General features: G+C 42.2%; 1 protein-coding gene across 1 annotated transcript; it reads right to left on the minus strand.

Annotated features, from left to right (window-relative positions):
• Window positions 1–325: 325 nt before the first annotated feature.
• On the minus strand, window positions 326–12,420 carry LOC137180656 (deleted in malignant brain tumors 1 protein-like). Its single transcript, XM_067586015.1, has 20 exons — window positions 12,300–12,420; window positions 12,048–12,136; window positions 10,401–11,183; window positions 9,815–10,252; window positions 9,276–9,590; window positions 8,611–9,048; window positions 8,072–8,386; window positions 7,407–7,844; window positions 6,868–7,182; window positions 6,203–6,640; window positions 5,664–5,978; window positions 4,999–5,436; window positions 4,460–4,774; window positions 3,795–4,232; window positions 3,256–3,570; window positions 2,699–3,010; window positions 2,154–2,465; window positions 1,609–1,920; window positions 1,064–1,375; window positions 326–830 (listed from the first exon to the last, which is right to left on the minus strand). Exons 2-20 carry the CDS (start codon window positions 12,121–12,123, stop codon window positions 511–513), a joined length of 6,945 nt encoding a protein of 2,314 aa, XP_067442116.1. The 5' UTR covers window positions 12,124–12,136; window positions 12,300–12,420; the 3' UTR covers window positions 326–510.
• Window positions 12,421–14,613: the final 2,193 nt, after the last annotated feature.

Genomic DNA, 14,613 nt, shown 5'->3' on the forward strand with positions numbered 1-14,613 from the left:
TAGACCATAGACACTTATAAAAGACAATATAAAGACATTTAAGTTAAGAAGTGTTTTGACTGTTCGGGATATAAAACCAGCACAATGAAATTGAAACTCAATCCTTGTAGGTAGAACGGAGAAGTCCGGTCAAGAAGGATTGGTGATGTAATGATTTCGTAAGAAAGTATGTTATATTTATTTCTTTTTGCTTTATGTCTGTAACTTCTAGCATACTGTCCTTGTGTTGTATATTTGTGTTGTTTGTTTTTGGTCTGTTTTTCTTTTGTAATTAAAATGTAAATAAAATGTAAAAAAAAAAAAAGAATCTTACTCAAAATATATTTGACAGAAGTGTATTTATTAAAAGTACACCATATTTCAATTTTAAACTAAATACAGGAAAAATATACTATTAAGTATTTCATGATAGCTTCAAATTAATATACTTTCAATCTATTTAAAATAATAATATTTCAAATGTACTTGAAACATACTTTGCAATATATGCAATACGAGTATATTATTTTTTCAAATGGGTTCACAGACCACAGCAGCATCTTCACCATGACCGCAGTTGTGGACCCCAAATCCTTGATGTCCGCAGTCTGTTATCCAAGGTTCATTTCCTGAACAGCTGACATCATCCAACCAGATGGGTCCACTGCCCTGTCCAAAAGCTGCACTTTGTAGTGCTGAACGCGCCTCGCCACAGCCCAGCTGTCTGCACACCACATTGGCGTCGTTCAGGTCCCAGGCATCATCACACACTGTCCCCCACTGTCCTTCATGGTAGACCTCCACTCTGCCAGAGCAGCGGTTGTCAGAGTTGACCAGCCTCACTGAAGCAGCTAACAGAAAAGCATATAACATAATATTGTTGAAAAATGGACTTCATGAAAACAATGATATCTGTGAGAAACCAAAAATGGAATAAATAAAATAAAAGTGAAGTGTAAATCACATATATCATATTTCTGTAACAGATGGTGACTAAAATCCTAAATATAATACCATAGACAGGCTGTTACACAGTGAGACACAGGAAATGTTTACACAGGAAATTTCCTGTTTAAACATTTACCTTCACAAACAACACTGGCATCTTCAGTGTGATGGCAGTTGTGGACCCCAAATCCTTGATGTCCGCAGTCTGTTATCAATGGTTCATTTCCTGAACAGCTGACATCATCCAACCAGATGGGTCCACTGCCCTGTCCAAAAGCTGCACTTTCTAGAGCTGAAAGAGCCTCGCCACAGCCCAGCTGTCTGCACACCACATTGGCGTCGTTCAGGTCCCAGGCATCGTCACACACTGTCCCCCACTGTCCTTCATGGTAGACCTCCACTCTGCCAGAGCAGCGGTTGTCAGAGTTGACCAGCCTCACTGAAGCAGCTAACAGAAAAGCATACAACATAATATTGTTGAAAGATGGACTTCATGAAAAACAATGATATCTGTGAGAAGGTAAAATAGAATAAATTAAATAAAAGTGTAGTGTAAATCACATATATCATATTTCTGTGACAGATAGTGACGAAAATCCTAAATATAGTACCATAGACAGGCTGTTACACAGCGAGACACAGGAAATGATTACACAGGAAATTTCCTGTGTAAACATTTACCTTCACAAACAACACTGGCATCTTCAGTGTGATGGCAGTTGTGGACCCCAAATCCTTGATGTCCGCAGTCTGTTATCCAAGGTTCATTTCCTGAACAGCTGACATCATCCAACCAGATGGGTCCACTGCCCTGTCCAAAAGCTGCACTTTGTAGAGCTGAAAGAGCCTCGCCACAGCCCAGCTGTCTGCACACCACATTGGCGTCGTTCAGGTCCCAGGCATCGTCACACACTGTCCCCCACTGTCCTTCATGGTAGACCTCCACTCTGCCAGAGCAGCGGTTGTCAGAGTTGACCAGCCTCACTGAAGCAGCTAACAGAAAAGCATACAACATAATATTGTTGAAAGATGGACTTCATGAAAAACAATGATATCTGTGAGAAGGTAAAATAGAATAAATTAAATAAAAGTGTAGTGTAAATCACATATATCATATTTCTGTGACAGATAGTGACTAAAATCCTAAATATAGTACCATAGACAGGCTGTTACACAGCGAGACACAGGAAATGTTTACACAGGAAATTTCCTGTTTAAACATTTACCTTCACAAACAACACTGGCATCTTCAGTGTGATGGCAGTTGTGGACCCCAAATCCTTGATGTCCGCAGTCTGTTATCCAAGGTTCATTTCCTGAACAGCTGACATCATCCAACCAGATGGGTCCACTGCCCTGTCCAAAAGCTGCACTTTGTAGAGCTGAAAGAGCCTCGCCACAGCCCAGCTGTCTGCACACCACATTGGCGTCGCTCAGGTCCCAGGCATCGTCACACACTGTCCCCCACTGTCCTTCATGGTAGACCTCCACTCTGCCAGAGCAGCGGTTGTCAGAGTTGACCAGCCTCACTGAAGCAGCTAACAGAAAAGCATACAACATAATATTGTTGAAAGATGGACTTCATGAAAAACAATGATATCTGTGAGAAGGTAAAATAGAATAAATTAAATAAAAGTGTAGTGTAAATCACATATATCATATTTCTGTAACAGATGGTGACAAAAATCCTAAATATAATACCATAGACAGGCTGTTACACAGCGAGACACAGGAAATGTTTACACAGGAAATTTCCTGTTTAAACATTTACCTTCACAAACAACACTGGCATCTTCAGTGTGATGGCAGTTGTGGACCCCAAATCCTTGATGTCTGCAGTCTGTTATCCAAGGTTCATTTCCTGAACAGCTGACATCATCCAACCAGATGGGTCCACTGCCCTGTCCAAAAGCTGCACTTTGTAGAGCTGAAAGAGCCTCGCCACAGCCCAGCTGTCTGCACACCACATTGGCATCGTTCAGGTCCCAGGCATCGTCACACACTGTCCCCCACTGTCCTTCATGGTAGACCTCCACTCTGCCAGAGCAGCGGTTGTCAGAGTTGACCAGCCTCACTGAACCAGCTAACAGAAAAGCATACAACATAATAGTGTTGAGAGATGGACTTCATGAAAAACAATGATATCTGTGAGAAGGTAAAATAGAATAAATGAAATAAAAGTGAAGTGTAAATCACATATATCATATTTCTGTAACAGATGGTGACTAAAATCCTACATATAATACCATAGACATGCTGTTACACAGCGAGACACAGAAAATGTTTACACAGGAAATTTCCTGTTTAATGTGAACAATAAATATTTACCTTCACAAACAACACTGGCATCTTCAACGTGATGGCAGTTGTGGACCCCAAATCCTTGATGTCTGCAGTCTGTTATCGATGGTTCATTTCCTGAACAGCTGACATCATCCAACCAGATGGGTCCACTGCCCTGTCCAAAAGCTGCACTTTGTAGAGCTGAAAGAGCCTCGCCACAGCCCAGCTGTCTGCACACCACATTGGCATCGTTCAGGTCCCAGGCATCATCACACACTGTCCCCCACTGTCCTTCATGGTAGACCTCCACTCTGCCAGAGCAGCGGTTGTCAGAGTTGACCAGCCTCACTGGTGAACCAGCTAACAGAAAAGCATACAACATAATAGTGTTGAAAGATGGACTTCATGAAAACAATGATATCTGTGAGAAACCAAAAATGGAATAAATAAAATAAAAGTGAAGTGTAAATCACATATATCATATTTCTGTAACAGATGGTGACTAAAATCCTAAATATAATACCATAGACAGGCCGTTACACAGCGAGATTTCATTGACTTTAGCTGCTCAAATTTGTGTTTACCTTCACAGACTACACCAGCATCCTCATGGTGTCCACAGTTGTGAGATCCAATCCCTTGGTGTCCGCACTCACTGAGCTCTGATTCGCTGCCTGTGCACATGACATCATCCAACCAAATAGGCCCTTCGCCCTGTCCAAAGCGTGCACTTTGTGGTGCTGACAGGACCCTGCCACAGCCCAACTGTCTGCACACCACTTGAGCATCAGTCAGGTCCCAGGCATCGTCACACACTGTGCCCCACTGTCCTCGGTAGAAGATCTCGACTCTACCAGAGCAGGAACTGTTTCCATCAGCCAGGCGGACCTGCCCCTCAACTGCTGTGCTGTTACCTGCTGTTGTTACGTCCGTGATGTCAGATGTCACCTGAGCAATGGTGGAGCTTTGTGGTCTTGGATCAGGTGTGGTTGGTAAATTTGTGCTGTTGAGTTCTGGTTGAACTAAAAGAAAAGTCTCTGTGAACTCACAAGACAACAACAGCCTGCACTGTTATCAGCATTAATAAGTAGAAAGCCCCCTGTCTTTATCATAGGTCAACATGATTGGTTTATCACTGGGCACCAAGTGTTGACTTATTGTGCTACAAAGCAAAATATATTTTGTGTGGTAAAAAGTGAAACTTATTGATGAGGAAATTTCCTGTTTAATGTGAACCATAAACATTTACCATAACAAACAACACTGGCATCTTCAACGTGATGGCAGTTGTGGACCCCAAATCCTTGATGTCTGCAGTCTGTTATCGATGGTTCATTTCCTGAACAGCTGACATCATCCAACCAGATGGGTCCACTGCCCTGTCCAAAAGCTGCACTTTGTAGAGCTGAAAGAGCCTCGCCACAGCCCAGCTGTCTGCACACCACATTGGCATCGTTCAGGTCCCAGGCATCATCACACACTGTCCCCCACTGTCCTTCATGGTAGACCTCCACTCTGCCAGAGCAGCGGTTGTCAGAGTTGACCAGCCTCACTGGTGAACCAGCTAACAGAAAAGCATACAACATAATAGTGTTGAAAGATGGACTTCATGAAAACAATGATATCTGTGAGAAACCAAAAATGGAATAAATAAAATAAAAGTGAAGTGTAAATCACATATATCATATTTCTGTAACAGATGGTGACTAAAATCCTAAATATAATACCATAGACAGGCCGTTACACAGCGAGATTTCATTGACTTTAGCTGCTCAAATTCGTGTTTACCTTCACAGACTACACCAGCATCCTCATGGTGTCCACAGTTGTGAGATCCAATCCCTTGGTGTCCGCACTCACTGAGCTCTGATTCGCTGCCTGTGCACATGACATCATCCAACCAAATAGGCCCTTCGCCCTGTCCAAAGCGTGCACTTTGTGGTGCTGACAGGACCCTGCCACAGCCCAACTGTCTGCACACCACTTGAGCATCAGTCAGGTCCCAGGCATCGTCACACACTGTGCCCCACTGTCCTCGGTAGAAGATCTCGACTCTACCAGAGCAGGAACTGTTTCCATCAGCCAGGCGGACCTGCCCCTCAACTGCTGTGCTGTTACCTGCTGTTGTTACGTCCGTGATGTCAGATGTCACCTGAGCAATAGTGGAGCTTTGTGGTCTTGGATCAGGTGTGGTTGGTAAATTTGTGCTGTTGAGTTCTGGTTGAACTAAAAGAAAAGTCTCTGTGAACTCACAAGACAACAACAGCCTGCACTGTTATCAGCATTAATAAGTAGAAAGCCCCCTGTCTTTATCATAGGTCAACATGATTGGTTTATCACTGGGCACCAAGTGTTGACTTATTGTGCTACAAAGCAAAATAAATTTTGTGTGGTAAAAAGTGAAACTTATTGATGAGGAAATTTCCTGTTTAATGTGAACCATAAACATTTACCATAACAAACAACACTGGCATCTTCAACGTGATGGCAGTTGTGGACCCCAAATCCTTGATGTCTGCAGTCTGTTATCGATGGTTCATTTCCTGAACAGCTGACATCATCCAACCAGATGGGTCCACTGCCCTGTCCAAAAGCTGCACTTTGTAGAGCTGAAAGAGCCTCGCCACAGCCCAGCTGTCTGCACACCACATTGGCATCGTTCAGGTCCCAGGCATCATCACACACTGTCCCCCACTGTCCTTCATGGTAGACCTCCACTCTGCCAGAGCAGCGGTTGTCAGAGTTGACCAGCCTCACTGGTGAACCAGCTAACAGAAAAGCATACAACATAATAGTGTTGAAAGATGGACTTCATGAAAACAATGATATCTGTGAGAAACCAAAAATGGAATAAATAAAATAAAAGTGAAGTGTAAATCACATATATCATATTTCTGTAACAGATGGTGACTAAAATCCTAAATATAATACCATAGACAGGCCGTTACACAGCGAGATTTCATTGACTTTAGCTGCTCAAATTTGTGTTTACCTTCACAGACTACACCAGCATCCTCATGGTGTCCACAGTTGTGAGATCCAATCCCTTGGTGTCCGCACTCACTGAGCTCTGATTCGCTGCCTGTGCACATGACATCATCCAACCAAATAGGCCCTTCGCCCTGTCCAAAGCGTGCACTTTGTGGTGCTGACAGGACCCTGCCACAGCCCAACTGTCTGCACACCACTTGAGCATCAGTCAGGTCCCAGGCATCGTCACACACTGTGCCCCACTGTCCTCGGTAGAAGATCTCGACTCTACCAGAGCAGGAACTGTTTCCATCAGCCAGGCGGACCTGCCCCTCAACTGCTGTGCTGTTACCTGCTGTTGTTACGTCCGTGATGTCAGATGTCACCTGAGCAATGGTGGAGCTTTGTGGTCTTGGATCAGGTGTGGTTGGTAAATTTGTGCTGTTGAGTTCTGGTTGAACTAAAAGAAAAGTCTCTGTGAACTCACAAGACAACAACAGCCTGCACTGTTATCAGCATTAATAAGTAGAAACCCCCCTGTCTTTATCATAGGTCAACATGATTGGTTTATCACTGGGCACCAAGTGTTGACTTATTGTGCTACAAAGCAAAATATATTTTGTGTGGTAAAAAGTGAAACTTATTGATGAGGAAATTTCCTGTTTAATGTGAACCATAAACATTTACCATAACAAACAACACTGGCATCTTCAACGTGATGGCAGTTGTGGACCCCAAATCCTTGATGTCTGCAGTCTGTTATCGATGGTTCATTTCCTGAACAGCTGACATCATCCAACCAGATGGGTCCACTGCCCTGTCCAAAAGCTGCACTTTGTAGAGCTGAAAGAGCCTCGCCACAGCCCAGCTGTCTGCACACCACAATGGCATCGTTCAGGTCCCAGGCATCATCACACACTGTCCCCCACTGTCCTTCATGGTAGACCTCCACTCTGCCAGAGCAGCGGTTGTCAGAGTTGACCAGCCTCACTGGTGAACCAGCTAACAGAAAAGCATACAACATAATAGTGTTGAAAGATGGACTTCATGAAAACAATGATATCTGTGAGAAACCAAAAATGGAATAAATAAAATAAAAGTGAAGTGTAAATCACATATATCATATTTCTGTAACAGATGGTGACTAAAATCCTAAATATAATACCATAGATAGGCCGTTACACAGCGAGATTTCATTGACTTTAGCTGCTCAAATTTGTGTTTACCTTCACAGACTACACCAGCATCCTCATGGTGTCCACAGTTGTGAGATCCAATCCCTTGGTGTCCGCACTCACTGAGCTCTGATTCGCTGCCTGTGCACATGACATCATCCAACCAAATAGGCCCTTCGCCCTGTCCAAAGCGTGCACTTTGTGGTGCTGACAGGACCCTGCCACAGCCCAACTGTCTGCACACCACTTGAGCATCAGTCAGGTCCCAGGCATCGTCACACACTGTGCCCCACTGTCCTCGGTAGAAGATCTCGACTCTACCAGAGCAGGAACTGTTTCCATCAGCCAGGCGGACCTGCCCCTCAACTGCTGTGCTGTTACCTGCTGTTGTTACGTCCGTGATGTCAGATGTCACCTGAGCAATGGTGGAGCTTTGTGGTCTTGGATCAGGTGTGGTTGGTAAATTTGTGCTGTTGAGTTCTGGTTGAACTAAAAGAAAAGTCTCTGTGAACTCACAAGACAACAACAGCCTGCACTGTTATCAGCATTAATAAGTAGAAAGCCCCCTGTCTTTATCATAGGTCAACATGATTGGTTTATCACTGGGCACCAAGTGTTGACTTATTGTGCTACAAAGCAAAATAAATTTTGTGTGGTAAAAAGTGAAACTTATTGATGAGGAAATTTCCTGTTTAATGTGAACCATAAACATTTACCATAACAAACAACACTGGCATCTTCAACGTGATGGCAGTTGTGGACCCCAAATCCTTGATGTCTGCAGTCTGTTATCGATGGTTCATTTCCTGAACAGCTGACATCATCCAACCAGATGGGTCCACTGCCCTGTCCAAAAGCTGCACTTTGTAGAGCTGAAAGAGCCTCGCCACAGCCCAGCTGTCTGCACACCACATTGGCATCGTTCAGGTCCCAGGCATCATCACACACTGTCCCCCACTGTCCTTCATGGTAGACCTCCACTCTGCCAGAGCAGCGGTTGTCAGAGTTGACCAGCCTCACTGGTGAACCAGCTAACAGAAAAGCATACAACATAATAGTGTTGAAAGATGGACTTCATGAAAACAATGATATCTGTGAGAAACCAAAAATGGAATAAATAAAATAAAAGTGAAGTGTAAATCACATATATCATATTTCTGTAACAGATGGTGACTAAAATCCTAAATATAATACCATAGATAGGCCGTTACACAGCGAGATTTCATTGACTTTAGCTGCTCAAATTTGTGTTTACCTTCACAGACTACACCAGCATCCTCATGGTGTCCACAGTTGTGAGATCCAATCCCTTGGTGTCCGCACTCACTGAGCTCTGATTCGCTGCCTGTGCACATGACATCATCCAACCAAATAGGCCCTTCGCCCTGTCCAAAGCGTGCACTTTGTGGTGCTGACAGGACCCTGCCACAGCCCAACTGTCTGCACACCACTTGAGCATCAGTCAGGTCCCAGGCATCGTCACACACTGTGCCCCACTGTCCTCGGTAGAAGATCTCGACTCTACCAGAGCAGGAACTGTTTCCATCAGCCAGGCGGACCTGCCCCTCAACTGCTGTGCTGTTACCTGCTGTTGTTACGTCCGTGATGTCAGATGTCACCTGAGCAATGGTGGAGCTTTGTGGTCTTGGATCAGGTGTGGTTGGTAAATTTGTGCTGTTGAGTTCTGGTTGAACTAAAAGAAAAGTCTCTGTGAACTCACAAGACAACAACAGCCTGCACTGTTATCAGCATTAATAAGTAGAAAGCCCCCTGTCTTTATCATAGGTCAACATGATTGGTTTATCACTGGGCACCAAGTGTTGACTTATTGTGCTACAAAGCAAAATAAATTTTGTGTGGTAAAAAGTGAAACTTATTGATGAGGAAATTTCCTGTTTAATGTGAACCATAAACATTTACCATAACAAACAACACTGGCATCTTCAACGTGATGGCAGTTGTGGACCCCAAATCCTTGATGTCTGCAGTCTGTTATCGATGGTTCATTTCCTGAACAGCTGACATCATCCAACCAGATGGGTCCACTGCCCTGTCCAAAAGCTGCACTTTGTAGAGCTGAAAGAGCCTCGCCACAGCCCAGCTGTCTGCACACCACATTGGCATCGTTCAGGTCCCAGGCATCATCACACACTGTCCCCCACTGTCCTTCATGGTAGACCTCCACTCTGCCAGAGCAGCGGTTGTCAGAGTTGACCAGCCTCACTGGTGAACCAGCTAACAGAAAAGCATACAACATAATAGTGTTGAAAGATGGACTTCATGAAAACAATGATATCTGTGAGAAACCAAAAATGGAATAAATAAAATAAAAGTGAAGTGTAAATCACATATATCATATTTCTGTAACAGATGGTGACTAAAATCCTAAATATAATACCATAGACAGGCCGTTACACAGCGAGATTTCATTGACTTTAGCTGCTCAAATTTGTGTTTACCTTCACAGACTACACCAGCATCCTCATGGTGTCCACAGTTGTGAGATCCAATCCCTTGGTGTCCGCACTCACTGAGCTCTGATTCGCTGCCTGTGCACATGACATCATCCAACCAAATAGGCCCTTCGCCCTGTCCAAAGCGTGCACTTTGTGGTGCTGACAGGACCCTGCCACAGCCCAACTGTCTGCACACCACTTGAGCATCAGTCAGGTCCCAGGCATCGTCACACACTGTGCCCCACTGTCCTCGGTAGAAGATCTCGACTCTACCAGAGCAGGAACTGTTTCCATCAGCCAGGCGGACCTGCCCCTCAACTGCTGTGCTGTTACCTGCTGTTGTTACGTCCGTGATGTCAGATGTCACCTGAGCAATGGTGGAGCTTTGTGGTCTTGGATCAGGTGTGGTTGAAGTAACTGCAGGTTCAGTTCTGTTAACCTCTGTTAACAACAGAGAACAATGAAAAAAATTTTCATAAATGGTTAATTTAAGAACAAGTGGTGTCTTCATAAGACATTAAATCCATGGTTTAGGTGAGCAAATTTAATTTTTTGTATCATTGTAAAGATGTTTCAAATAGAACAATACCTGTGCAGTATGCAAGATTGCATCCTATTGGCTTCACAAGTTTGTAGACATAATAGTTTTCATAACAGAGCTTGACATGTATGACGTGTGAGCGAAAAGTGCAGCAGTTGCCTCTCCAGGCACCACACACATTGCGATTTACAATTTCCTTTGACTGTGTTGGATGAGGTTCTGTTATCCACAGAGGAGCATTGGTTCCACAACTTTGCTCAGCTACGCAACTCTCTGGAATATGAGCATTGGTTTGCCCCAGGAACAGGCGATACCAGCCTTGCCAGTTAACATTTATGTCACAGTGTAGAATCGGATTCATTGTATTATTAGTTGAACGCCACTCATCATCCAGTACAGTGTAGTGGTCACAGGGGTCGGCACAGTCATGCCCATTATTTCCGATGCAGTCCATGCCTATAGGACAAACATTGTCTCCACAGTTGAACTGGACAGACTGGGAAGAGGGGCCTGATCTGGTGCTGGAGGAAGGCTCCATGCATTCAAAGGAGCCTGGTGTGTTTTGGCAAACCTGAGGTGGAGCACAGGGCGAGTCTGGGAGGGAGCACTCGTCAGTGTCCACACAGCCGCTGTCTGGCGACCAATGATAACCTTGGCTACAGCAAGAAGAGTCACTGCAGAGTTTTGTGCTGTAACAGGTGAGACCATCGCCTACATAACCATCTTTACAGACACAAGAGAGCGCCTGGCTGGCAAAGGTGTCGCCTCTTTCTCGTGACTCCTGGCAGGTGGCTTCATCATGACACAAATCACAACTGGCTACAAGTGTCCCTGTGAAAAGCAGAGAGATAGTGTGATGCAGGCTGTTACTTATTTTCAGCAGCTTTTCTGAATGAAACAGTGAAAGTAAAGCTATTACATTCAAGCGACATATACTTTTTAATTAGGCAGTCTATGAGTAAAGTCACACTGATTTATGAAGGTCTTTTCAAATCTCCTCAGAGTAATATCTGTAGAAATAAATTGAAGCTAAGAGTGTGATTGCCAGCTTTTACGTCTGGATTAGATATCCGTATTTTAACAATATTATTATCGCATTACTATGTTCTTATATACTGGATGTGAGGTTTCAAGGGGTCTTGAAATATGGCACCTGTCTCATGGTGGATTATTATTACAAAGGCATATTAAGCAATAAAGCATAGTATGTGTGAAAGTATGTTGTGTTATGTAAGTCATCTAGAATGTTCCAATTGAGGACTGTCATAAAAAAGGCATCTCAGATATTGATATCTATGTCAGTGTAAGAATATGTGACATTGATAGTGTCAAATGTTATCTAAATTTGAAGTGGAAATATGAGAGAATTACTGAGAAAATTTAAAGTTAACAGGTTTATTATTATTATGATTATTATCATTATTATTATTATTATTATTATTTATGAGGGTAGAATTTGTGTAATCCATCCCGATATATATGATGCTGGCAGTTATGATTTATGTGTGGGGAGGCAAATTCAATGCATCAATTGATTAAAGTCTTTCAATAGAAGTTCATTCATGTGTGACACAAAAGGGGGGAACATGTACCAAATCTATTTAAGTTTCCAAAAATCAAAAGGGAAAAAGCAATTACACAGTGAATATGTGTCATAATGTGCAACCCAAGATGATGAGATGTCAGATGGTTTACCTGAAGTGCTTCCCGTAATAATCTGCAAAATTAGGATCAACAATAAACCTCCAGGCACCCCCATTCTGGACAACATCCAGGACACAAACCTGTTAAAAAAGGCAACAAAGATGTCTTAATAAACCCCAGAAAACTGCACAATGTGCCGACTTAGTGAAATGGCAAATTCAACACAAATAGACAATCTTAAATCTATATTTCCAAACTGCTGCTGTGCATAAAATTCATTACTTTGCCAGTGTTTGTACATACCTTGGAGAGACTGTGTGGGAATCCAGGAAAAAGTTGAAAGTGTAAATCTCTCAGTGAGACTGTGAGAATTTATAGGCCTGTGTTATAGTGCTCAAAGAATCATACTGACCATTAACTGGTGAATCGCTTCAATGGGTCATTGACAGCACTGATTCATATCTCATCAAAACAGTTACTTATTAATCAAAAATTATATAATAACTTACATTCATTGCCTTTTGAAATCATTGGCACACAAACAAAGTCTTTAGTCAATATATTTTATGCTACTACAATCAGTCTCAGGTCAGTGTTGAAAGACAATAGAAACCTTTTGATCTTCAAAAGTTTGCACATTACAGTGTTAATGTATCTACCGAGTGGCCCATTTATAATCACCTTTTGTCAACAGCAGTGACTGAAATGCCAGAAAGTACAAAGAGTTCATGAGCATGAAAGTTTATCCCTCTAGTCTTCATTTACAGTCTTACACATTTTGACTAACTGTCACTGACATCCATTTCCAGAAATTGGAGGAGGACCATGGATTAAGATTATTTTGTTCAAGTTCAAGGAAGAAGTACGTACATGCAATTATAAACAGGTTTAAAAAAACATTAACCATGTGATGATCCCCTTGATGTCATTGATATCATGTATTACTTTGCATTTTACACCATGTTATATTTCATTATATATTTAACAGTCTGGCTTTGAAAAGGTTTGTTTTTTATGAATCAAACAGGTTTCTTTGAAACTATAAAAGCAACTTGGTTTAAATATGTACTGCAGGGAACAAACATGGAAAACAACAGTGTACTAAACAGTTTTGAGTCATTGTGCCCCTTCCTGAGAATTATGTCATACTATTATATTTCAAAACTCACTTCCTCCTCATATTTCATCATCCAAGGTAAATGATTGACTCAGTACTTTGTACCATTACAAGAGGAGTGTGCTATTATGATTTTTACAACAATTTATGCTGATAAGAGTCTGTATGCACCAGTGTGCCTATTACTGAAACTATTCTACCAAGCATTTTCTGCACTTTTCTTGAAGTGTTTGGTATCATTCAAAAAGAAAACCTCACTCAAATACAACTTTCAGCCATACAGGCCATAACATTATTAAGAAAGAATGTTTATGTACATCTCAGGAAGTATTTGAGTACATTTGCACATCACTTATAACATGTCAGATAATCACAGCCAAAAGTAAAGAACACAATACATAACAACACATAGTGACAGAGAGACATTTTTTACATTTGTCATGAATAGATATGTTTTATGATGACATCATGTTTTAATTACAAATTTCAAACCATTTGCCCTGAAAAAAAAGACATCCTTATATAATAATAACAATAATAACTTTATTGATATAGCACCTTTTAAAAACAGAGTTTACAAAATGCTTTGACAGACAAAGCAAAAGCAGTACAATGCAAAGCAAAGACATGAAACAGAAAACAATAACAGATCTGACCTTAAAAAGATGGCTGCTAAAGGCAAAGAAAGACAACAAAGAAATGATAAAAAGTTTAAAAGAAAGATGAAAAGTTTAAAAAAGTTTAAAAGAAAGATGATCAAACAATCAATGAACATTAAATAAAAGCAAGTCTATAAAAATGGGTTTTAAGAAGTGATTTAAAAGAAGTTACTGATTCTGCAAGCCTTATCTCCTCAGGCAGGTCGTTCCAAAGTCGAGGGGCCCTGACAGAAAAAGCACAGTCACCTTTAGATTTAAGCCTCGACTTTGGAACAGCCAGAAGGGCCCCACCTGTGGATCTAAGGCTGCAGGCTGGCTCGTACGGGGTCAGCATATCTGTTATGTAGCTTGGAGCCAGACCCAGACGTGCTTTAAAAGTGATCAGTAAAATCTTAAAATCAATTCTAAAATGAACAGGGAGCCAATGGAGAGAAGCCAGGATTGGGGTGATGTGATGTAGTCTGTTAAAACCAGTAAGAAGCCTAGCTGCTGTGTTCTGAACTAGTTGGAGGTGGAACAGGGATTTTTGTGTAATACCGAAAAGGAGGGAGTTGCAGTAATCTAGTGTAGAGAAAATGAAAGCATGGATGATTTTTTCAAGGTCTGAATGGTGGAGCGTTGGCTTAATTCTGGAAATGGTTCTGATTTAGAGGAAGCAAGACTGAACAACTTTGTTAATGTGCGGTTTGAAACTTAGACCTGAATCGAACAGCACTCCGTGATTTCTGGCGGTGGGCTTCGTGTAGGTGGATAGGGGACCAAGACTGATGGGGTTATTTGGATCAGGGGGACTGAACAGTATGACCTCTGTTTTTGAATTGTTGAGTTGAAGGAAATTTTG

The sequence above is a fragment of the Thunnus thynnus genome, chromosome 3 (genome assembly GCF_963924715.1).
Source record: "Thunnus thynnus chromosome 3, fThuThy2.1, whole genome shotgun sequence".
Taxonomy (NCBI): domain Eukaryota; kingdom Metazoa; phylum Chordata; class Actinopteri; order Scombriformes; family Scombridae; genus Thunnus; species Thunnus thynnus.

Coding starts and splice junctions, on each gene's coding strand:
- LOC137180656 (XM_067586015.1), bottom strand. CDS start 12,123: ATGTTGTCCAGAATGGGGGTGCCTGGAGGTTTATTGTTGATCCTAATT. Junction 10,253..10,400: donor CAATCTTGCATACTGCACAG/GTATTGTTCTAT, acceptor TGTTGTTAACAG/AGGTTAACAGAACTGAACCT. Junction 7,845..8,071: donor TGCCAGTGTTGTTTGTTATG/GTAAATGTTTAT, acceptor CTTTTCTTTTAG/TTCAACCAGAACTCAACAGC.